Source organism: Lissotriton helveticus, chromosome 6 (assembly GCF_964261635.1).
Source record: "Lissotriton helveticus chromosome 6, aLisHel1.1, whole genome shotgun sequence".
Lineage (NCBI taxonomy): Eukaryota > Metazoa > Chordata > Amphibia > Caudata > Salamandridae > Lissotriton > Lissotriton helveticus.
Genome location: NC_136067.1, coordinates 1,413,683,359 through 1,413,708,867, shown reverse-complemented (window position 1 = coordinate 1,413,708,867; position 25,509 = coordinate 1,413,683,359). Strand labels below are relative to the sequence as shown.

The following is a 25,509-nucleotide window of genomic DNA, read 5'->3' as shown; positions in this document are numbered from 1 at the left end:
CACAAGTGTTCACAGGGATTGAGGAGACGTTAAAAAGAACAAGTTACTTACCTTTGGTAATGATGTATCTGGTAGAGACACAGTCTAGCTGCAGATTCCTCAACTTAGAATATTTTCCAGGTGCCAGTCTGGATCCAGAGATTTTTCAGCGGTACCTCTGCGCGCCGGGGGACGGCGTCGCATGCCTCCGCTCTGATGTCGTCCACGGATGTGACGTCAGTGGAGCCATACAAGTCTCTCCCCGCGCGCTGATGTCCGTTTTCTACTGAGAAACGTATCCACGCCAGAACGTGGAGCCAACAATAAAACAGAATGTGTGGTAACAGTGTGCCAAAAAAGGGTTAAACATCGTTTAAGATGACAATGATAATAAAGAATAAAAATGAAGAGAAACATCACTCTGCATTGTAGAGAAAAACACTACATAACATAAGTGACTGAAGGGTGAGGGCAGAGTACTTGCCTCGTAGAGACAGTCACACAGAAACAAAGAGCAACACCCTCCAATAAAGCAAACAGCAAATGAACGTTACGGGAAATGACAAGCAGTGTACCACCACATGAATGTCACAGGAGTCAATAACAAGACATTAGCAACATGAAGTTACAGCAAGTGACAACATTTCTGCAACAACAGACAACCACACACACTAAATATGAGCAATGGACTGTATCAGAGTCAAATAGACCCCAAACTAATGGATGAAGGGGGAGGAGGGAAGGGAGAAGAACATGACCAACCTCCACACTGGAAAAGAAACCAGGGTGCCAAAGAGTGCATGCATATACGAGCTTGCCACCCATTTACGAGAATGCGTGGATAAGCAACAGGTAAAACAGAAGACATCCTGACCTGCTGTAGGATATGAAGTAGAGAAATACGCATGAAGGCAGATATTATTGGCAGAAAAGACCAGAAGGTAAGACCCCAACCTGAAAAAGCCCTCGCAGAGCGAGAGGTTGGGTGGGCATTAAGGAATCTGCAGCTAGACTGTCTCTTTACCAGATGCATTGTTACCGAAGGTAAGTAACTTGTTCGTCTGATAGAGACATCCAGACGCAGATTCCTTAACTTAGAATAGATACCAAAGCTATACCTCATTGTAGGAGGATCTGCGACTCAACCCCACCAGGTTCTAAAAGAGAACTAATCTGTCAAGAAGATGGCCCAAAACAGGAGGGGACAGCAATTGTAAACGTGGCTGACACCAGGCCCTTAAGCTCTATAACAGGAGCAGCAACAAAAAAAGGCAATAGCACCACAGTCCAGCAGAGGACAGTTCAAGACCTTCACCTCCCAGGAAGGGATGAGGGAAAATTATAGAAACCAAAATGGCCAGTGCCCAATGGAAGAAATCCACAAGTTTCTGCAAAAAGAATAAGAAGCAGAACTAGCACAGGATCCATGGCCCTGCAAAAAAGAATGTCACAGAGAAAGAACAAAACAGTACGATAGAGTCAGATCGTACAAAATGAGCATGCACAACAGTGGATGCCCAGATGGACATGTATAGAGACAGAGGTCATCGATGCTGAGACATACAAAACCATAACCACAAGGAGATACGTGTATGTGGACAATATGGCTACACATAGGCACACCGTATGAACCATGTAGCCACACCACACCCACATGCAAAAGACCATAAAACGTAGCATTGACAGCACAGATGCGTCGGCAAAAAGACACAACGTATCACCAGGTAGTCATACTGACCGACCGTAAACAGAAGCACAGTGGTAAAAGGATACCGACAGAGGCCAGACACACACACACAAGGCTCGCTCTCATCTGAAGAGAGAAAAAAAAAAAGAAAGACTGAATCGGGGGCTAAGAAACCCAAGATTCTGCAACGAGGGAAAACATAGAATGTGTGCACTCTCGCAGTGCGTATCACCATTATATAAATATCTATACACATATATAATTATTCCCCCCTTTTTTTTTTTCTTGAAACAGGGAAAGGCAATGAATACTCAAAATGCATGCCCCAGAGGAGTACAGCAGCCCCACAATAGGTACCAACAGCACTGGAGGGAACCATAATAGGACATAACATATGTCAAACATAGGAAATCCGATACACATGTATGTAGAAGCAGATACCTACACACACACACACATATATATATAAATATATATATACACACACACATATATACATACACACACATACATCTAACCTTTTACTGATGTATGAAGGACAAAGAGCAGCTAAGTAGCTAAGAGCAGAGCAACCTGAACCCCTGCTTGGGAAGTGCATATGAAAAGTGAGGCCCAAGACAATGGGCACCAACGCCGCGTCTGTCACAGAACCAACTGCCGACTAGGAGGAACCCAGACAGGTCGGAGACCTGAGGGAAGACCAAGGACAGAAGCACTTCCTAGCACCAAAGAGTAAAGAGAAGACAATACCACCAGAATCAAACACAGCCAACACTGTGGCGCAAGTTGAACCAGCAGGTACCCGGTGCCTGTAAACATGCCCACTGTGTGGTAACATACGATACCAGAACTGGATAAGGAAAAGAAACTGTCTCTGAAGTGGAACAGAACAACATGCTCACAAGAGACAGACACTGGCTTACGGCAAACACTGCCAACTTATGCAAAATGGCAGAAATACAGCGAAACGCTGGAAAAGACAGCCAATGCAAGAAAAGGGGTATACGTGAACACACTGGGGCGAGCCAAACGTGGCGCAAACACAACAATATTCTGGAGGGGTCTGCATCCTCAAAGGCAGCAGGGAACTACGGACCAATCGTAAAGTACGAACATGTAAACCCCGAAGAGAGCTATGCAACCCTTGTGGGCTTGTCTAGTGGAGAAGTCCTACAACAGCAGGTGGAGCGCGAAGAAGTGAAAAACATTTCATACTAAGTCTATAGCATGAACTATAGTAAAACTCCCCAGAGAAGAGATAGATAACAATCCTAAGAGGACCTCGTCAGATCCTCAGTAAGGACTTGCACCACCCAGGAAGAACATTTCCTGGAGCATCATACTCGCACCACCCAGGAAGACATTTCCCATGGTAAGTTAGAATGGCTTTACAATAATCAACGAAAACCCCACATAGGGTATGGTACATACCTATAAATTGCAAGGGAACGCCTCTTGAGACTAGCTCCTATACAGAGGAAGTGAAAATAATTTCAGAAACAGCTGCGTAGCTGTGCAGTCCATCTGAGGAGTCCGAGGAGGGCCTATGGGAAGATGTGAATGTGCTGTCTTCTTAAGTGTGCTGCCACTACTGCTAGCCACTTGGTGAATACTCTTGGTGCTGTTGTGACTCCGAATGGGAGTACTTTGAATTGATAGTGCTGACCGTCTATTACAAATCCAAGATACTTCCTGTGAGCACTGTGAATGGGAATGTGGAAGTAGGCGTCCTTGAGATCTAGAGTAGCAAGGAAGTCTTTTTGTGAAAGAGGAAGGACCTGTTGGAGTGCGACCATGTGAAAATGGTCTGACTGTATGTATATGTTTAGGGGTCTGAGGTCTAGAATAGGCCTTAGAGAACCGTCCTTCTTTGGGAAAAGAAAGTAGAGGGAGTAAACTCCCTTGTTTTGTTGGTGCAGAGGAACTGGTTTTTTTGCACTTTTTTCTAGTAGGGATATTACCTCTTGCTTTAGCAGTAATAGATGCTCTTGTGACATTGGACGCTGTCTGGGTGGTATGTTTGTGGGGGGGGGGGTAGATGTTAGTTCGAGACAGTAACCAGAATAATTTGTCGCACCCACCTGTCTGATGTGATGTTGGTCCAGACAGGAAGAAATTGTTGTAGTCTTCCCCCCACTGGAGTGGAATGGTGAGGGGGAAGTGGAGTAAAGTCATTGGGTAGGGGTGGTGGCAGTGCGGGAGTTATTAGTTTTGCTTCTGCCTTAGTTATTGTTACCAAACAACAACAAGAGAGAAAGGGTTTGAGTAGACACTCCTATACCCCGTAACTCGTATCTTTTAAACAACTAAGGAGTGACTTTAGAATAGATTAATGTGACCGAGCCAAATATTGACTACATAGAAATCATAACACCCCCATCAACCAACAGTGCCCTTTTTGTGAAAAAAAGGAAATTCTTATATAAAAGGACCCTCACTCGCCACTAGTTGGTGACATGCTTCATCATTGGGTCCCCGCTGGGGTGGCCGAATGCCTCCCCAGCGTGCTACAATGCCTGAGTTACAGCGGAGCTGGATGTGTTGAGTGCAACAGTGCTCTAAGTGAGTTGTGATTTTAACTGTGAGTGCAAGTTAAAAAATACTCGGTTAGACCCAAAAAAACTTTAATGTGGGTCAACCCGTATTATTAAAAACAGTGAAAGCGGACCAGCAAGGTTCTAATTTAGGAAAACCTGTGTCCTAATAATTAACGGTCAACATGTTTCTGCTGTTCTGTATGCGTATTCGCTCAGCATTCGTCAGGACCTAAAAAGTGATTACTAAGGCCACCGGTGGTATGTGCTCGCTAAGGCACACCCTCCCGTGAGGCTCTAAATGTGAAAAAGTTTGAACAATTTTATTTTGAACTCACGGTTTTCATCCGTGGTGGCTCACTGAAATCACAGGAGCGAAAAAACGTAACGACAGGGAGCGAAAAAACCCATGGGAATTGACGGCGCGGGAAACCTTCACGCGATGTCAGTTTCAGATCACCGCGACTCCCCGCCTGGCACCTACACTCTTGGCTGCCGTCAGCCCGGAAGTTATTGTTACCCCTGTAACCCCCTCTTTGGTAGCCTCTAGCGAAGGTGGATTGGCTAGGTGTCTTATAAGAAGTGGAGGGGCTATAGGAAGAGAAGCCTCTTGTGTTGCCTCTGTTGAATGAGTGACAAAAGGAGCACCTGGGAGCTTGCGACTGCAAGGCTCCAATAGATTTAGCTGTGTCTGTATCCTTTTTCATCTTTTCCAGGGATACTTTGAAATTAGGGCCACATAGGTGTTGCTTATCAAATGGTTGATTGAGGATGGAATTTTGGACTTCAAGTTTGAACCCTAAAATATGTAGCCAGGCATGCCTATGCAAAAGAACGCTGGTGTTAATTGCCCTTGAAGCAGTATCTGCGGCATCTAGGGCACAACGAATGGAGGTATTGGTGATAGTTTTACATTCCTGTATTAGGTCATTGGCCATATTTTATATTTGTCTGGGAGATGCTGCATTATGGATTCTAGCTCATCATAATGTGCCCTGTCATACCTTGCTAACAGCGCTTGTGTATGGACAATGCGCCATATGTTTGCTGCCTGGGACGCGGTTCGTTTACCAGAGGCGTCAAAGAGTTTAGACTATCTGGTGGGGGAGCCTCACCTGATGTTTGAGAATTGGCCCGTTTACGTGCATTGGAGACAACAAGGGAGTCTAGCGATGTGGGCACTCTAATATAGGCTGGATCTGTAGGGGCAGTTTTGTATTTTTTCTCAATTCGGGGGTTGAGGACTCAAGCCCTGACTGGATCTTTAAATACCTCTTGTGCATGCTTAATGACCCCCTTAAGCATTGGCAGAATTGAAGTGGACCCCTGTGTGGTGTCCATTAAGAAATTTTCCTCCACAGTGTCTGTGTGTAGGTCAATCCCATGGTATTGGGCAGCCCTATGGACCAGTAGGTTAAAACCTATAGTGTCCTATGGGGAAGGGGGGGTGGGGGAGGGGAGGCCTGGAGGGATATACATCATCGTGAGGAACGTTAGGGACATCAGGGGTGTTATAATCATCCCATGGGTTAGGTGACTGAGGGGGACTATTGTACTCTGATGGCTCATCCGTACCCCCCTGTATTATCAGAATCTGAATCCACAACATGATCTGGAATAGGGGATGGTGTAGATGAATGATGTGGTGGTGGAGGAGGAGGTGGAGGAGGAGGAGTAGGGGGAGGAGGTGGAGAAGGGATCATTAATGGAGAGGTTGCAATGTGTCTCTTTTTAGGAGGAGGAGCCGGTGCCGACGCATCCAGTGGCCTCTTTTTGGAACTAAGAGCCAACTGTCCAATCTCAGGATCCTTTACAAGTAGGATCTGGTGTAAAAAGCTCTTCTGTAGAAGGCAGATCCCTCGGTGTCGAAGTTCTCGGTTCCGGAGGTTTTTTCGGGACCGACTCGATAGTTGTTCTAGGGTCTTTTGGCTTAGAACTGTGGCCTTCTGCAGTGTCCTTAACCGGCGGAACGTGGTGTTTTTTCGGTTCAGAGGCCTTTTTCGGCTCCAAATCATGGGAGTTGGGGCCTTTAGGTGGCATTTTTTTGCTGGGCTCTGAGTGTCGGTTGTGTGTCTGCACCAGGAGTAGGCCGACTCAAGCCAGAGTCGCCTGGAGGCTTGGTAGGCATCTTTGCCGAGCCCGAAAGCGGGACATGGGAAGCAGTTTCTCGGTGTGCACCCGGGCCCGAAGGCGAGGGTGTGACGAAGCCTTTTGGGAGGGTGTCGAGGAAGGGTCGGGACCGGCGTGTGTACTTCTGACCCGCTGAGCTGGAGTGATGTCCTCGATGTCTGAGTCATCGGCATCGGAGTAGCTGGCGCTTTCTTTGGCCCGCTGCTGTTCTGGTACGTTGACGTCCTCTTCAAAGATGTCGTCTGGGATCGAAGCTGACGATGGTCCTTCGAGCTTGTCAGTCCCGAAGTGTCTTCTTGGAGCGGAAGGAGGCACATGCTGAACAGTCCCTGGCCTAGTGCTCCGGTGAGAGGCAAAGGTTGCACAACTCATGGAGATCGGATTGGGGAAACTTCGACCCACATCGAGGACACTTCTTTAATGGCGTCCTTTCCATGAGCCAGAAGATAAGGCCTAGGTAGGCCCGAAGGCCTTCGTCGACGACCGGAATCGAAGACTTCGAAATTATAGAGATCGCGTGGAGATGGGAAGCGCATTCGAGACAATACCGTCGGAAACAGGTGGCGGATTGCGCGCCAAACTAAATCTCGGTTCCAAACCGGAGCGTAGGAAACACATCCGAGCCCGATGGCGGAAAAAAACAATCTGAGGATGGAGGCCATGCCCATGCGCAATGTGATCCAAAGGAGGAGATACCTATCTCGTGACTTCCAAAGAACTTTTCAGGACAAAAACAAGTGCAAACATCCGGGCCCAACACTAGATGGTGATCTATGCAACAGTGTGTAATCTGCAGCTCATATGCCTCGAACACACTTCTTCGAAGAAAAACAACTTGCAAACATCTGGACCCAACACTAGATGGCTGGAGTATGCAAAGCATGTGATCTACAGCTCACATGCCTCGCACTGGGGGTTTCCACGTCGTCCTCCATCGCTAAAGTGGCAGGTATATGTGTGGGTCAACCGTGGTTGTCCCCAATGCCCCTCTCAGTATGGGTATGCTTCTTAGCTGCCGGCTTGGTGAGCAGATCCTTCATATTAGAGTCTTTCTTTTGACCTTTGTAGGCAGCCATGATGTTGATATTCTGTCAACAGCCCCACTGCTAGCGCAAGGTCCAACAAGCAGGGGCCACAGGTCAAGCTCCTGCACGTCAGACGGCGGAGACTGGAGGAGTGCTTAGTCTAGTGGATAGTGGTTGCAGCCGCCCACAGGAGAAACAAGTCGAACCTCACACCGAAGCTCAAGACCAGCAAAAGGGATGAATCGGAAAGGACACTGGCGGGGTAGAGTCAGTCCAAGAGAGGGGATCAACAGGCCCCCAGCATGGAGGCGTAAACAGGCGTCCGAGCCGTGGCATCAGGGCCCTGCCACCTTTGCTATAAAGCTGTGCAATCATGCGTTTAGCGGAGCCGTAGAAAGAAAGATGCTCGAGGGCAAGGGGGGAAAACCTCACTACAGCGCTATCGGGTGGGTTTCTGCACCAGTGTCTCTCCGCAGGAGGCTGGCAGAGTACAGAATCAAGCTCAAGCCAGATTTATCAGTCCCCAGTCGGAGTGCAGCAACATCACAGGGAGACCACACCCACTCCTCGGCATCCGGGGAAATGGGATGAGGAGTTTACTTGGCTTCCTGCGTGCCCAACACTCATCCGACTTCCCGGGAAGCACTTCGCACAGCCGCAGGCAATCCGCTACGGCCAGTGCGCGGGCGGGCTCACCATCTTGGGAGCTGTGAAGCAGCCTCGAACCCTGCCCAGCCTCAGCACAGCACACTCAGTGGTGGCTCGTCATTTATGGCGGAGGAGCATCGCCCCATTCCTTTCAAGCAGTAGAAAGGAAATATAAAATGATAACCAAGTTATTATCATTTTATGTTTCCTTGGCGGGCGGGGCTGCTTTGCTCTGCTCACGAAGCGGGGCAGGAGTGATTGGCAAATTCCTAAGTGCGCAATGACTGTTTGGACGGCCCTAGTCATGCACCTTTTCCCCATTTTCCAAGTAGGCTGAATTACAGCCTGTGTGGAGAACAAGCCCAGGCCACCATTACCTGGTTGAGCATCGAACCAGGACGCTCAAAACCAAACCCAATGCTGCAATGCAGCGTTGATTGGTAAGGGAGCCTGGCTGTTCCTGTCTTCCTGTTTCATGAGGTGATTAGGAGCAGAGACACAGGACCATATGCCAAGGCAAATTTGTAATTTATTCCCTTTAATCCTCACGTTCCCCCACTCCAGCCACCCGGGAGTCATGCAGGCTGCCACTGCACTCAGTCCTTGCAGCAGTGAGCCTGTCAGCCCTCTAGGCCGTTCAAAACCGAAGGCCCCTACCATGGGCGATGAAATAGCTGGTGTGCAGACTGAGCCGCGATTTTGCGGGCCGGCAGAAGAGCCTTGGGAGAACACACAGACTCTGTCGCCATCATGACCATGCCCTCCAACTATGTAATTTATATTGACTCTCGTCTGCATTTAAAATGGATTTTTTTAAAGAAAAACAAAAAATGATTAAATTAATGCATTTTTATTCTATTTTTTTAAAAGACTTTCTATGGAAAATGTCACTTACTCTCAAACTATACGTAGCAAGTAGAGCTCTAGGTTCATATGCTATGTGCACTACTGCTAGTGTTGGGCCTGGATGGATATTTGCTTGTTTTTCTTTGCAGAAGTCTTGAATTAGAAGACCTCTTGTGACTCCTACCTTTCACCACAAAACACCAGCACAACAGCTTTACCTCAAATTGTTTTCCTGTCCAGTAAGCGAGTAATGTAAGTGAAGTGTAGTATCGAAAACAAGTGTGCTGTTTATTGCGGAAAAGTAAGCAGATAGAAAAATAAAGACATCTGCGATTGTTGCTGGTTTCCTTGGAGGAAAATGGGCGCATGCAAGTCTACAGTACCAAACCCGCCATCATAAGACATGGTGATACTTTTGCACCTCCATCCGGAATCTGGCGATACAGAGCCAAGTATGCTGGCATAGCAGAATGCTCGTATTGATGCCCTGGGCCGAGGTCTCCGCAGCGTCAATAGGACACTGGATGATTAGCATTGCTATGAATCTTGCCCTCTACTACCAAACTGTTGCCTTTAGCTGTGGGCCTCTGGAAAGTGCTCAATAAGCTCATCTAGTCCCTTCTAAAGATGCGTTTTGTAGAATGAGAGGAGGCCCATGTAGCTGGCAATGCACAACTGGCCAGAGACCCATACCGCTATGCGTCTGCCAGCAGCATCAACACGTTTGCTCTTATTCTCGGTTGGATGTGTGTCCTCTGTTTCTTACACTGGTCTGTTTGTGTGTAAAACGCACAAGCAGGTTGTTGGGGAAGCTTTAAAACTGCTCTATCTTGGGGAAGACAATATTGCCTTTACTGGCTCTTTAAAGTTGACAATAGCTGCCCTTAATACGCACTGCAGCACAGGCAAGTATTGCACCATCCTCTCTATTCTGGAAAGCATTTCCACAAGAAAATCCTCCTCGTTCTGTACCACATGCTTTTTAATACTGTGGTGCTGGTCGAGTCCTTTTATTTCTGCATGGTAAGTGTGAACGTGTATGGATGGAGATGGTGGAGACTACCTATGGACCGGCGGCAATGGTGGTGGACTCTTTGCCCTTCTCTAACCCTTGGGGGGGGTTGTAGGTACCTCAAAGGACACGTTTTTCTCAAACCTTAACCATAGGCACTCGTAAGGGGGAGTAGTGGAGGTGCTTGGTGAGGATCATTACTGTTGCTGACTTATTGAAGACCTTTTTCTGATTGAAGTAGCGGATCTCAGGCAGTTACATAATGTTGGATGCCTCTGTAGTGCCTTACCTCGGGAATCAAGTGAGTCTCTATGTGGTCCAGGACTGTGCGATCCGTGTCGAGGAGGCCTTGACCGTTGGCACAGCTAGACACCATGGATGGTGACTTGCTCCATGTTGAGGGATGGCGTTCAAGACTGAGATGACACCAATGTCAATACCAGGCACAAGGGTATGTACTGCATGAGGTCTGATGCAGGGCTCAATCCTAGACTCTTGCAGAAGCATGGCATTGCTTTGGTCGAGGGACACTTAGGGCAAGAGACCAACCGGCCATGAGGTCTGATGCAGGGCTCAATCCTAGACTCTTGCAGAAGCATGGCATTGCTTTGGTCGAGGGACACTTAGGGCAAGAGAGCAACCGGCCCTTTCAAGTTTCAGACAATAGTGGGGCCCTGGTAGTCTTATTGGTTTTTGGACCCAAGGGCTTAGGAGTCCGACTTTGGCAGAAAAAAATGATCTAAGGTGGAGCATTGTACTGTAAATTAGGAGAAGTCTTTCAACAGGTCTTGTGATTCGAGACGTCTTATAAGAAAAACAAGTTAGAAACATACGGACCCAACACTAGATGGCAGAAGAATGTACAGCAAATGCATCTATGGCCACATGTGCTACTAAAATATTAATTTGTAAAATGTGTTCCAGAATCACACATGTGATGAAACAATTTAGTCCTTATGACTACGAATGCACATACCCCTGAAGTAGATGTATAGTAGCCACAGGTAACTTTTTCTTTTGATTGATACATTGTTCCAAACATACCTCACGTTGTGTATAACCCTTTAAAGCAGTAACTCCGTGGGAGTCAGAACTCAGTAATGTTGTTATCCAAGAAAAGTATACAACACACCTAGGGAAAAGTACCCATCACAGCACATGTAAAGCGTGAGGAAGTAGTCCCAAACCTACCATGTAACTGCCTTTCAGATGTTGGCAACTGGCTTGCTTTTTGAAAAAGCCAAAGAAACAGCCATGGCTCTGGTGAAATGCATACTGGGGGAGGATGCTTTATTTGACAGTGCATAGCAAATCTTGATGAAGCAGATGACCCAATGTGAAATGGTACATTTGATCACTGCCTTGCCCCTTTTTTCTAAGTCAACGAAACTCTGGTTATGAGCTCTGTCCTGTTGAGGAATACACAGCACACCTAGGATCCAGTCTATGCAGACGTTCGTACTCATTGTTTGGATGTGGAGCGAAGAAAGGTGCAAGATTAATAATCTGGTCCTAATGGAATGCAGAAAGCACTTTGGATAAACAGCAAAGCAAATTGTGAAGGAAGAATGAAACGAATGATAGGGCAGTTTGAATAGACATGCGAGCAAGAAAATTAAAAAAAAGTTAAATAGCAACAAGAAAGAGTGGGAGGGAACCAGTAGAGTGAATCTTACATGGGAAAAACGTGCCACTAGTGGCAATCTAAAAAGGAAAGGTTGATAAGGTAAACACATGAATTCAAACTGGGGTGCTAGATAACCTTTAACTGTAGTCATTGCCAGTCCATAATGAGCCAAGACCATCTCAAATCATGATTGAGTCAATGGACAACACACGTCAAAAATAGTTGATGCTTTCCGACTCACACCAATGAACAAACTTGATGCATATTCATACACAGGTGCATCTAGTAGCAAGTTGCTAAAATAACATCTGTGTCGTGACAGGAAGGCGAAAGACAAACTGGTACTCCTATATCTCCATATGTGAAACAACAGCAATAGGGGCGAACAACCAGCCCATCGTGCTACAAAAGCATGCCCGTTCACTTCAGGAGAAAAAGGTGTGGCCAAACGCTGGGTGCCAACAGAGCAGAGTATTAGATCCTTATTGCCTTGTCTGGGTGATCAGAATCAGTTGTGCTTATTCCTCCTGCCCCTTCCGCAATACTTTTGACAGAAGCAGATCTGTATTTAGCATGCCCCGAGATCAGTTAAACCTGAAGTCATCCTCCAGGAAACTACTGAAAAGGAGGTATATGGCACAAAACCCAGAACTATTCTTTATCTGGGCCATGGCAAAGAGATCCGTGAATGGATAACTGATCTGGGTCACGTTCTAAATTCGGGGTGTAGCTCCCAGTCATCATGCAGCAGTGAAAGGTGACTGAGAGCATCTGCCTTAGGTTTGAGGGAGCTACTCTAGGTGAGCTGCAACTGGAAAGATTCCCCATAACTGTGCCCACTCCCATCCAGAACTGCTTTCCAGCATAAGGTCCTTGGCCCTATATATTATGCATGGTGGTGTGGCCCAACAGGATGTGTAGACTGTCTTGAGGTGGAAAGGAGAAAAGCCCAAGACAAAGATTGACTGCCTGCATATCAAGCATATTTCTATGCAGGCGCTGCTCTGACAGAGACCAAAGTTCTCCTGCACCATCAGATCACCCAGATGACCCTCTGAGCCCAGGCGGAGGCATCTGTAGCTGCCTGAGCCTGCCTGGGTGTGGAGGAATGAGCAACCCCTCTAAAGACTGGAGGAGTCCATCCACCAATACAAGCCAGATGCACAAACATGAAAATCTGCACCTGAGCCAAGAGACTTCCTTGTTGCCACTGCCTCGTTCCACTACAATGGATGGCTTTCATCTGTCATCTGGTATGAGCCACTAACAGGATACACAAGGCCAAGAGCCATAACAGGTGCAAGACCAGAGAAGTTCATGCTCTCCTTCCTCTGTGGCGACCTGGCTATACTCTGGTCTTGGTTTAGTTCTCTGTCTGAAGAGCCAGGATGCCCGTAGGGTGACAGTCTGCGCTATACAAAAGCTTAAATCAATCAATCAATCAACTTGGATCTGAGCTTAAGTCAGATGCATCAGAATCGTCACAGAATATTCATGATCCTCGGAGGATGAGGGAAGCCTGCATAAGGGTTAAGATGAGACTTGTGGACACTGAGTCTAAGCAATGTCTAGCTTAGACTAATCATGCAGATGTATGTTTTAAACAGAAGAGTAATCTCCCAGGCTACAGATATCTTAATATAGACTCAAGCTTCATGCAGGATAGCTACCCTCAGGAAAAAAACAGATCCTTAAAACTCAGGATTCAGAAAACTAAGTTAGCTCACAGTTGAGAAATACCTTATAAGTTAAGACATATTATGTTCAAGCTATCACTCAGGTTACAGATCTTGCACTCTGAGGCCAGATATGTTTAGGTCACAGAAGCATTACAGACTCGGGAATATGACTGCTAAAGTATCTATACTTCATGGTACACAGACAGTTACTAACCTGCGGTAACAATGTATTTGTAAGAGACATAGGTTAGTTATAGATTCCTTACCTTAGAATTACCCCCAGGTGTCAGACTGGATCCGGAGAATGTTTTCTTAGCAGTACCCCTGCGCATGGGTAGGTGGCTCGGTCGACTGCGTCTGTCGTCGGCGTCGTGGTCGCCAGGATGACATTGCAGGTCTACTTAGACGGCCGTCCCTGCGTGCTGACATCAGTTTTGACACGCCTTTCCACACCAAAAGCGCCGAGCCATTGAAGACACTGAACACTGGTGCGCCATAACTGAGCTGTAAGTGAGTCCCTATCTCTAGAAGTCAGTTTGCAGTGTGGGAGGATGGGTGGGGTGTTAAGGAATCTATAACTAACCTATGTCTCTTACACATACATCGTTACCGAAAGTAAGTAACTTATTCATCTGAAAGAGACCGTTAGTTATAGATTCCTTACCTTAGAATAGATACTCCAGCAATACCATCGCCGGAGGAGGGGTGGCAAATTAAGTTCACAGCAGAAAATGCTGGAGGACCAAATGGGCAAAATAGCCCAGGTTGCTGCCTGGCAGATGTTAAGGAGTGGGACTCCATGTGCCAATGCAGTAGAAGCTGCTGTGGCTCTAGTGGAATAAGCATGCAGCCCCACTAGAGGTTCCTTTTTCACTAAAGCGTAACAGATTTGAATACACAGGACAACCCATCGGGATATGGTGCCCTTTTGGACTGCCGGACCTTTCTTGGCACCCACATAGCCAAATAAGAGTTGATCGTCCACCCGGTAATCTTCTGTGCGATCAAGATAGGACAGCGCATGTTTTTGGGCCAGACGGTGGAGCCTCTCCTCCTCCTTGGAAGGGTGCGGAGGTGGAAAAAAGGTGGTCTCAGTGATTGTTTGTCCTATGTGAAATGGTATAACCACTTTAGGAAGGAACACGGGTCTCGTCCTGAGCAACATTTTGTCCGGATTAACAGAGAAGAAAGGGGGCTTAGAGGATAGAGTGAAACTCACTCACCCTGCGAGCAGAGGTGATGGCAACAAGGAAAGCAGTTTCAAAGTAAGAAGCCTGAGTGGACAGTTGTGAAGGAGTTCGAAAAGAACGCACATAAGATAAGTTAAAACAAGATTCAAGTCCCACTGGGGCATTATGAAAGGAGATGGAGGAAAGAGATGAAAAATGCCCTTAAAAGTCTACTTACAATAGGGGACTTGAATATAGACGGCTGATCTGGTAGCCGAAGGAAAGCAGAAATAGCTGCAAAATAGCCTTTTAGAGTGCCCAGAGAAGAGTCCTGCTAGGCCAAGGAAAGGATAAACAAGAGAACCTCAGAAAGAGGGGCAGAAAGGGGATCTACAGCCTTTGCTGTGCACCATGCCACAAACTTATTCCATCGACAGGCATATACCATTTTAGTGGAGGGATGCATGGCTGCCATGATGACTTTACAGACTTCAAAAGGAATGTCAAAAGCTGTCAACTGTCGCCGCTCACTCTCCACGCAAGGAGGTGGAGGGTAGACAGGTTCTCGTGGAGGACCGTCCCTTGTTGCTAAGACAGAAGATCTTCCGAAGGGTCATTCTGATCGGAGGATCAATGGCCATGCTCAGGAGACTCTTCGTGCCCAGTCCGGGGCCACAAGAAAGACTTGGGCCTGGTCGCGCTTGATTTTCTTCAGGACTCGGGGCAGATGTGGTACAGGCGGAAAGGCGTACAGGAGGTCGCAATTCCGCTAGCGACGATAAGCGCCGTCGAGCAAGTGCCACCTTGTAAACTCCAATGCGCAAAACTGCTGACATTGCACATTCTCTTTGGTGGTGAACAGATCTAACCAAGGCTCTCCACACCGCTGATAGAGACCTTGAACCACATCAGAGTGAAGATGCCATTCGTGGTCTACCAGACACCGACTGCTGAGTTTGTCAGTCTTGGCGTTCAGAGAACCTGCCAGGTGTTGAACCACCAGGGTCACGCCACTAGGTCCCAGCCATGTCCAAAGGCAAAGAGTCTCTTGACATAGGGTTCACAACCCCAACCCGCCCTGTTTGTTGCAGTACCACATGGCGGTGGGGCTGTCTGTGAATACAAGGAATGCTTTCAGTGCCAGGCGGATCGCCTGGAGTTCCAACAGATTGATATGGAGTCCAGACTCCGCCGGAGACCAGACTCCGCTGATCTCAGCCTCTCCCAGGTGGATGCACCACCCTAGGTGTGACGCATCGGTCACCACTTTTAGATCTGGTTGGAGAAGGGAGAGGGATCTGCCTCTGACTGAATCTTGGTTAGCTTACCACCACTGCAGTTGTTGTGCAGTTCCCTCCAAGATCTGGATGAAGTTGGAAAGATTCCCCTGATGCTGCGCCCACTGGAACTTCTGGTCCAACGGCAGAGCCCGCATATGCCACCTGGCATGATCCACCAGCAGGACGCAGGAGGCCATGAGGTCCAGCAGCCTCATTCTCACCGAAATCCAGGATAGAGGCTGAAACATTGTTATCATAGCCAAAATATCACGGACTCGCTGCTCTGGAGGATAGGTCCAAAACTACACTGTGTCCAGAACAGCTCCGATGAAAGGGAGCGTCTGAGAGGGAGTCAGTTCAAGTTCAGCATGTTTATAGTGAACCCCCAGCAAGTGTAGGCGGTCCGCCGTAGTATGGAAGTGGGTGGCAATAGCCTGGATTGAGCCCCCCTTCGACAGCCAGTCATCGAGATAGGGGAAGACTGGAACCCCTAATCTGCGCAGATGAGCTGCGACCACCGCCATCACTTTCATGAACACCCAAGGGGCATTGGTAAGGCTAAAGGGGAGCACGGTAAACTGAAAATGCTCATGACCTACTGTGAACCGCAGGTAGCGCCTGTTGGCTGGCAGGACAGGAATACGGCAATAGGCGTCCTGTAAGCCCAACACCACCATCTAGTCTCCAGGGTCGAGGGCTGATAGAACCAGAATCAACGTGAGCATTTTGAACTTACGCGGTTGAGGTCTCATATAGGACGTAGGCCTTTGTCTTTCTTGAGCACTTGAAATTAGCGGGAGTAGCAACCACAACCAACTTCTGGTGCAGTGACCATTTCGACCGGCAGAGTTTTCCACAACTAAGTGTGTTGGCCCCACCCCTATCACATGACAAATTGAGGGGAGCGGGAAGGTCGTGGACTAAGCATAAAGCACAGAACCATGAGTACATTTTAGGCGTCAGGCAGCATTTTTAATAGTGAAGGTGTGAATATTTGTTCACACGCCGTTAGCAGGGGGTCGCCCCGAGATTAGTGACAAGGCTACTTTGTTTAAACTACACAGAGCGCACTTAGTACCACCGCGATTAGGTGCAATAATGAGGAAAGAGCAGAAAGATGACGCTCTCACCTTTCAGCTGCCAGCGAGATGTCAACACTATTAATGGCAGCGAATAGCCGAATGTAAACGCCTACCACTGTATCCTAGTAGATATATGCCCCAGAGGCAGGCGTGGGAAACACTCTAAAACGAACAACACCACAAACTCCCAGGGGAAGCACGGAATAGAAGTGGGTTGACTTCATATCTCTCACAACATTTGGAGTGCAGTCCATAAGCCTAACAAGAGCGGTCAAGGGGTGGTTATACGCACTCCGACCGGTAATAAGAGGCTCACTTATGGGAGAGGCTCTCGACTCAAAACGGACATGCCCAACATCCCTCATTACTTAAACACTACAATGACGCAAGAAAGACATAGACAAGCAACGCCGCAATACTTACTAAGCAGCGACTTTGTTGCCCACGCACACCAGGGTAACTGGGTGCCGAATATTATCTCGCCACAAAAGGGGGTGGTGATGGACGGAGCTTCTGAACCATTCAAACACTCACACCCAGTCAAAAGATGTGGGTTTGATCCATCACCGTTCTTTAGCCCACCCTGCCACCCCAGTTCAGACATGGCTATATGCAAATCAGTCTGACCCTGTGCCTCATAGGAACAGTCCAGCCCGAACTGCCAAGCCATGCCTTCCCTGGACCGGAAACAAGCTTCCGAGGACCGGTTTCTGGCATTACAGCCGTCTTCAGCCCGGCTTGCTTGAATCCAGTGGCAAAGTGAGCAAGGGACTCACATCTGAGCATACCCTGCCACACTTATGACGGCCAAAAGCGGTACAAAAGGCTGATAGCCAGACACCGGTCCTTGGATGCTTGATTCCGGTCTGGGAAAGACATGGCTTGGTAGTTCGGACTGGACTGTTCCCATGAGGTACAAGGTCAGAGCTGAGTTGCATATAGCCAGTGTCTAACCCAGGGTGGTGTGGAGTGCAAAAAAACGATGGATTTAGGCCCAGATCCTTGTACTGGGGTGAATGTATGACATTATTCTACATTCTGTCCATCAACTGTGTTTTTTGCAATTTTCACCCCGAGTGGGCTGGGTATGCTCAGACGTGAGTCCCAGGCTCTCCACACCACTGGAGTCAAGCTATCCAGGCTGATGAAGGCTGATAGCCAGCAACCGGTCCTTGGATGCTTGATTCCGGTCTGGGAAAGACATGGCTTGGTAGTTCGGACTGGACTGTTCCCATGAGGCACAGGGTCAGAGCTGATTTGCATATAGCCAGGGTCTAACCCAGGGTGGTGTGGAGTGCAAAAAAACGATGGATTTAGGCCCAGATTCTTGTACTGGGGTGAATGTATGACATTGTTCTACATTCTGTCCATCAACTGTGTTTTTTGCAATTTTCACCCCGAGTGGGCTGGGTATGCTCAGACGTGAGTCCCAGGCTCTCCACACCACTGGAATCAAGCTATCCAGGCTGATGAAGGCTGATAGCCAGAAACCAGTCCTTGGATGCTTGATTCCGGTCTGGGAAAGACATGGCTTGGTAGTTCGGACTGGACTGTTCTCATGAGGCACAGGGTCAGAGCTGATTTGCATATAGCCAGGGTCTAACTCAGGGTGGTGTGGAGTGCAAAAAAACGATGGATATAGGCCCAGATCCTTGTACTGCGGTGAATGTATGACATTGTTCTACATTCTGTCCATCAACTGTGTTTTTTGCAATTTTCACCCCGAGTGGGCTGGGTATGCTCAGACGTGAGTCCCAGGCTCTCCACACCACTGGAGTCAAGCTATCCAGGCTGATGAAGGCTGATAGCCAGAAACCGGTCCTTGGATGCTTGATTCCGGTCTGGGAAAGACATGGCTTGGTAGTTCGGACTGGACTGTTCATACGAGGCACAGGGTGGTGTGGAGTGCAAAAAAACGATGGATTTAGGCCCAGATCCTTGTACTGGGGTGAATGTATGACATTGTTCTACATTCTGTCCATCAACTGTGTTTTTTGGATTACCTCGCCAGCAGTCAACTCCATATCCCTGTGTGAATGTAAGATTTCAAGGTGACGAATGCAGTAGAATGAACTAATACCCGAACTAGTAATGGCTTTTATATGTCTTTCATATCTCCCAATGTATATACACACACCAAGGGGCAAAACCACTTCTAGGTTTAGCCTTTCTCACAATAAAGACTGCATAAATAAACCGTGCATGAAATAAAGGACGCTGGGGATGTTCCACGTACTACATGAGTTGTGTTTTGGAAACATCCGATGTAACTAGCCAAGTAATGTTGGAGCCACCTGCCTCTATTTCTATTTATATATTTTTTCCTGTCTAGTCAATCACACATACGAGCAAAGCCTTATGCGTGACCCACCAGGTACTGTTGATGCCTGGGCACTCTACTGAATTGGGTGAGTCCATGCCAATGTATCTCTGCCGCACTATTGATCTTCCACAGGGGCAATTAAGTCACAATAGCTCACTGTGGGAACTCGCCACTTGTTTTAGCTTCACTGTTTTTAGATGTCCTCAAACGCAATTGCGTTCACTTCACATGAGTAAAGAACAAAAATCAGAGTCACCACAAAGACCGTGTCTATGTTTGTTGTGTACAGTATTAGCCTGAATGATACCAACATTTTTGTTTCCCATTACAGGTAGATCCAGGTTCAGAACGGATACATTAATTAGTAGACAATTACTGTGAGTAAATTCAATAGCACTATTTCTAGGTGTAGATAGTCTATCCTTTCCGTCCTGAAGAATCGCTAGTATAATTAACTTTAAGCGAGAAACATGTTGACCCACACTTTCTAACAAGGACACGTGAGACTGGCCACCCGCTGGCTCCCAGACCGGCAAGGACGCTGGGTCCCATGTCCCCGGCCATGCAGAGGCTGGGCAGTTGCGTGACCCTGTGGCTAGACTGGGCCTGACGTGGCTTGGCGCCCCTTCTATAGCCACTAAAGGGGCAAAAAGCAGACTGCAGTGGGCGGGAAGACACAGCCAGGCCCAATAATCTGGTCGTAGCCCGAGAATCCTTAAAACGCTCCAGCGCAAAGTCTGCTTTGTCACCAAAACGGTGACGGCCATCGAAAGGCAGCAAGGTAGCTTCGACAACCCCCGAAAAGCCAAACGTCCTCAACCAGGCATAGCAACTAAGGGCTACCGACGTAGCAATCGTTCTGCCTAGTGATTCGGTGTTAACAGTCCATATCGGATCGTGAATTTTACTGTGTGTGTGTCCCATCTGCTTCTGCCTGGGATAGATCGGCCCAGACCTTCTCCGGGCACTGAGGCAGCACCTGCGCGACTGTACCCCAGATGGTATGGGAGTATCGGCCCAAGAGACATGCGGTATTCAAGGACCGCAGTGCCAAGCTGGAGGAAGGGAACATGCGCTTCCCAAGATGATCCAGCTTCTTGGATTCCCTATCTGGGGGAGCAGAAGGGAACGCGCCCTTGGAAGAAGACGCTTGGACCACCAAGCTCTCGGGGGAAGGGTGTTGGGTGAATAAAACTGGGTCACTCGGGGCTGGGCAGTGGCAGCAGGCATCGTCCTTTCCACAGGAGACCCTGTACTGGGCTTGGACCAGGTGCCCAAAAGGATGTCAGTGAGGGCTTCGTTGAAGGGTAGAAGGGGTTCAGAGGAGGTTGCTGCAGGCTGAAGCACCACTGTAAGGAGGTTAGTCCTGACTGCCAACGAAGGGAGCTTTAGGCCGAAGGCCTCAGCTGCCCTTTGCTGCCACCACAGCATAGGATGCTCCCTCCTCCGTAGCAACGGTGGGGGGTGAGAAGCATGACAAGGTCTGGAGAAGTATCCAGACCACTAGCATCCCCCGGGTCCTCTCTCCAGTCTGGCTCTTCAAGCTGGTCTGCTAAAGGGTCCAGCGACCCCTCCCAGTCCACCATCATCATCTGAGTGAACGGGAACACCAGGGATTAACAGAGGACCAAAAGAACCCTCCGGCATCGGATCCGACGTCGGTCCGCCTCCACCTCAGGAGTGAGGATGGTGGCGAGGCCGACCGGGGGCACGGTCGTCGTCAGGGGCGTTGTCTTCAGGATCGGTGCCGGGAAAGGTTGAGTGAGATCCACCGGTGTAGATCTGGATCCAGGACCGGATCCACGGGGTCCTCCGGTGCCAAAGCCGCCGGCATCGAAGGCCCAGGATCACCGACTGGTCCCGCAGGGCCAAACGGCGCACCGGTGGAATCAGGCTGCCAAAGGATGTGATGGAGGTCTTTGTAAAATGTACTAAGCTGGGCAGGGGACGTTCCGGCTCGTGGAAATAGAGGGAGGTGCGGAGTCATACCTGAATCAGGCACCGTAGATGGCGCCTTGAAGCAACGATGCTCCAGAGTCAACTGACCGACGGGGAGAAGGCGAATAGTGCCGATGCTGCTGCTTCTTCGAATTACCCGAGGACCTTGAAGCCCTGGATTGCGAACAGGTGTGGTGGCTCCGCAAGTGGTCTCGAGACCTTCCTCCTGAACGATAAAGGACGCAGAGCCGACCGCCGGGCCTCCAATAGCTTTATGTACTGCTCCTGCAAAATCGTAGGATTCATGGCCTAGTAGTCAGAGCCCGACTTCGGGTTGGGATTGCGCTCCAGACACCAAAGAAACACAAGGCGTGGTTCCTTCACAGACATCAGCTTGTGACAGGTGCAGCAAGGCTTTTTTTTTATTTCAAAGTATTTTATTAAAATTTGTATACATACAGTTATCATTGCTTTACCATTACAGGGTAACTGCCCAAACTGGCTGTTGTTTTCAAGGATACAGGCAAGTGGTATATATGTTTGGCTGTCCCCCTTTCCACTGTCTTGCTATAAGAATAAGAGTGGATGAAAAGGGGAGAGAAAGAGAATAAAAGAGAATAAAAAGAGAGAAAGGAGGAGAAAGTATACAAGAAGATAATTTCAGTTGTGGGTCTGTTCTGGGCCTGTGGGGATGTGTTTTGTGGGAAGCACCCTTCTCCACCTGAGTTCACGGGGGTTCGTAGGGGTCCAGGTACTTGTCCAGTGAAGCCCATATTCCCCTGGTTGCTGGTCTTCAGGCGGTACTGTCTGCGCCTCTGAGGTACGTCACCCAGTTGAGCCAGCCTTTGAATGTCGCCTTAGCTGTATCCTTCCGTTTTGAAAGTACCGTTTTCACTGCCTCTGTCAGAAGAAGATCTAACAGGTCCCTGTCGTGCTGTGAATCTAGCTCTGCGGTCATGAACGCAGTGGCAAGGGTAGAGAACTCTAGTTTTAGTGTGCACCCCAGCGCTTTTTTATGAAAGTGAATATTTTCTCCCAGAACCCTTTAATTTTGGGGCAGTAGAAGATGAGGTGTGCTAGGCCTCCCTTTTCGTTGTTGCAGGTCCAGCACAGATTGTTTTCCCTGAGGCCCAGCGCCGCTAGGCGAGCTGGGGTCCAGTAAGTCTTGTGTAGTAGCCAGAATTTTGTCTGAGCTAGTACTGGGGAGATTTTGTTCCGTGAGGGGGGGACCCAGAGGAGATTCAGTTTGTGCTCGCTAAGTGTGGTGCCAAGTTATTATGCCCAGTACGCCGTTGGTTTATCATTAATTATGGTGGCGCTAGGACGTAGTAGCTTGTAAAGATGTGATACCTGATGGCCTATTCTGTTGAGTTTCGTCATGTATTGTATAATTGATGGATTGTGTTGTGCTAACTTTGCTTTTGTCAGGGCTGTACTGATTTTTAAGAAGTTGCATAGCACGATGTCTGGTAGTCTATGTTTCTCTTTTAGCGTGGTGAACATGACGGGGTTGCCCCCCCTCTTCTAGTTGGGCTTGGTGGGAGATTCCTATCATCCTCCATGTCTCTATGGATAGGGGTTTCCCCCTATATTTAATCTTGGTGTTTGCCCAGAAGGATTCCCATTTCGAATTATTTACACTGTACTCCATTTTCTTGTCTGTTTTGAGCAGGGTCATTTTTGTGTTTTTGAATATTGGGTTGGAGGCATGTGTGTGTTTATTGGCTGTTAGGAGTAACAGTGGATCTAGGTGGTTTAGGATGGCTCGCTCGATTAATAGCCATACCGGCGCGTTTCCCTGAAGGGGTGACAACCAGTAGGCTCCTTGTTTTGCTAGGAATGCAGTTTGGAAGGTTCTGTAGTCTAGGTTTAATCCGCCCAGTTTTTTGTCTAGTCTTAGTTTTTTAATGCTTATTCTTGCTTTTTTGCCCTGCTATAGAAATGTATTTATCGCCTTGTCCATCTTGTGGTGGAAGTCGTCAGTGAGTAGGAGTGGAAGCATGCTCAGCAGGTAGTTAATCATCGGGGTGATCATTATCTTGACTGTTTCTATTCTACCCCGCCATGTTATAAATTTGGGGGACCAGGACTCTAGAAGTGTCTTTGGCTTTCCTAATAGTAGTTTCTCATTTTGGTCTAGTGTGGATTTGAGGTTGTTGACGAAGTGTACCCCTAGGTATTTGATGAATCTCTAGGGCACTAGGCGTCGATAGACTCAAAAAGAAGTCGACAAAACGTCAAAAAAAAGTTAGCCAAAAAGTGGCCTGTGGTAGCTCTCTCCAGATCTGCGCAAAGCTGGCGCGAAAAAAAAAAACGGATGTCAGAGCGCAGGGGAGGCATCTAAGTAGACACCGCAACGTTATTCCGGCAATCACAACAATGGACGGGGAGTCGACCGACACCACCCACTGATGCGCAGGGGTACTGCTAAGAAAAAATGCTTCGGATCCACCTGGGACTGAATTCTAAGGTAAGGAATCTATTACTGTCTCTTTCAGATATTACAGTTTCAAATTCTTGGCAAAGTTAGCATTCAGGTTTGGACAGCACAAGTCTCAGAATTTAGACAACCTAGCTATCCCTAAAGTTACAGGAACATTCTATATGCAAGCCACTGACAGCAAAACTATCCTTCAGAATACAAAACTGGGAAAAAAGTTACCCTCTTAACAACAGATGTTCTAAATACCTTGGCCACGCCTCATTTGTTGAGCAACAATGAGGATGGTACACTTTTAAAGAAAGTAAAATGTGTTCAAATGCAAATGATCTGAAGGACATTTGTTGATTGGTACAGCATACATGTGATATATGAGAGAGCTTGGTCCAAAAATGGTTGCATATGGATTATATGAATAGAGTGGTGCCAGACGCAAATTTAAGGAAATACACTATATCCCCTAAGGGAATTAACTACAACTCTAATAACTGCTGAACTGAAGGTGCTGTCTGGGATCTAAGAAATAGGAAAACTTAATGATTAAAGGTCAATAGCATTAGAGTCTTTTATCCCTACATTTTATTCTGGTTAAGTATATTTCTCATCATCATGTATTAAACAAATAAAACTTACCACAGAAAGGCACACATGGTGGATTAATTGACCTCAGCTTAGCCAAATATTTCTTTTGGTGATCCTCACTCAGTTCATGAGCTTCTTCTAGAATTTTCCTCTGGCGGCCTGGTACTTGCTGAGAGAGAAACACTTACTTTACTTTAACCTACCCTCACAGTCACAAAATGTCTTATTTTTAAAGTTTAGGTTAATTTAAGAAATGAAAGTTAGTCACCTGTAATCCTACTTCTCTTCCAGGGGTATTCTCTTCCAAGTCATAAGCACTGAATAGTCCCACCCACATGCAAAATGGATGGAATACTCCTGTCTTAAGGTCAATGGAGATAAAACTGAGCTAATGGTCCTGGGAAACCCTTCTATCCTTAATTTTGTACTGGCTTTGTCAAACTGTCTTGGTCCTCCTCCGGCCCCTAATACTAAGACTCAAAGTTTAGGCGTTTGGCTGGATAAGTCCATCAAATTCGACCACCAAGCAGTGAAACTAGAAGCACTCTGCTATGGCATCCTTAGACTGCTTCGGAAAGTCCTACTTTTCCTTCCCATGACGGCAAGGAGAGTCATTGTCCAGGCGTTAATCTTTTCCCGCCTGGACTACAGAAACTCCCTCTATCTTGGGGTTTCGAAGTCAACGATAAGAAAACTGCAAGTTGACAGAATTGTGCAGCTTGGTTGCTGCTTAATATTCTCAAAACTCAGTCTTATAAACCGGCCTTGAAGATTCTACACTGGCTGCCAATTAATGAAAAAATAAAATTCAAATGTTTTTGTATCACTCACAAGACTCTCTGGTGGAAAGGACCCCCAATCAATTGCTCTCTCATCATCTTCTATCGTACCAGGAAATGCTTACGCTCGGCTAACTTATTTCTGGCCTAAGACAATAAGGACAAGATGTGGAGGCTGTTCAATCTCATAACACCGCTATATTGTGGAACACCCTTCCTCCACCTCTTCGCTCAGTGACCCACCATCTCTCCTTCCGGAAGTTTCTCAAAACCTGGTTGTTTAAAAACACGGCTCCATAACCATCTAGCCTGCAGTTCTGCCTGATGCTGGTAGCACTGGGATGCCTCGGGTAGCCATGCGCTTAATCAATACCGAATAATAATAATGATGCAGAATCCTGGAGCATTTTTAAAATGTATACTTATATGTATAACCAGAATTTGTACTATAGTATTTTATATATGTTTGCAGCATCAAAAAAGGCTACAAATGGGAGGATTTCATTGAATTTTCAAAGCCCATTGCATAGCCATGCGTCACTCTAAAAAGGCAACAGAAAATCTCACAAACTTTTTTAAAAGAAAAAAAAAGGAATATGAGGCATTGTTAGCATATAGGCTGCAATGCAAATCATAGAACAGAAAACTGTCACTGTCTAAGTCTCTGGTGTTAGGTTCCTGAGCAAGAGGGCCAACCTAACAACACAAATAGCGGATGCAGACGAAGACGGCCGCATGCTAATAACGAG

The 25,509-nt window shown here is 47.5% G+C and overlaps 1 protein-coding gene across 1 annotated transcript in view; it reads right to left on the bottom strand.

Annotated features, from left to right (window-relative positions):
• SOS1 (SOS Ras/Rac guanine nucleotide exchange factor 1) overlaps positions 1–25,509 on the bottom strand; it is a 780,124-nt gene that overhangs the window by 186,417 nt on the left and 568,198 nt on the right. Inside the window, exon 17 of the mRNA XM_078649204.1 lies at positions 24,033–24,150. Coding sequence (XP_078505330.1) covers positions 24,033–24,150 — 118 coding nt within the window. The remainder of the gene's footprint in view (positions 1–24,032; positions 24,151–25,509) is intronic.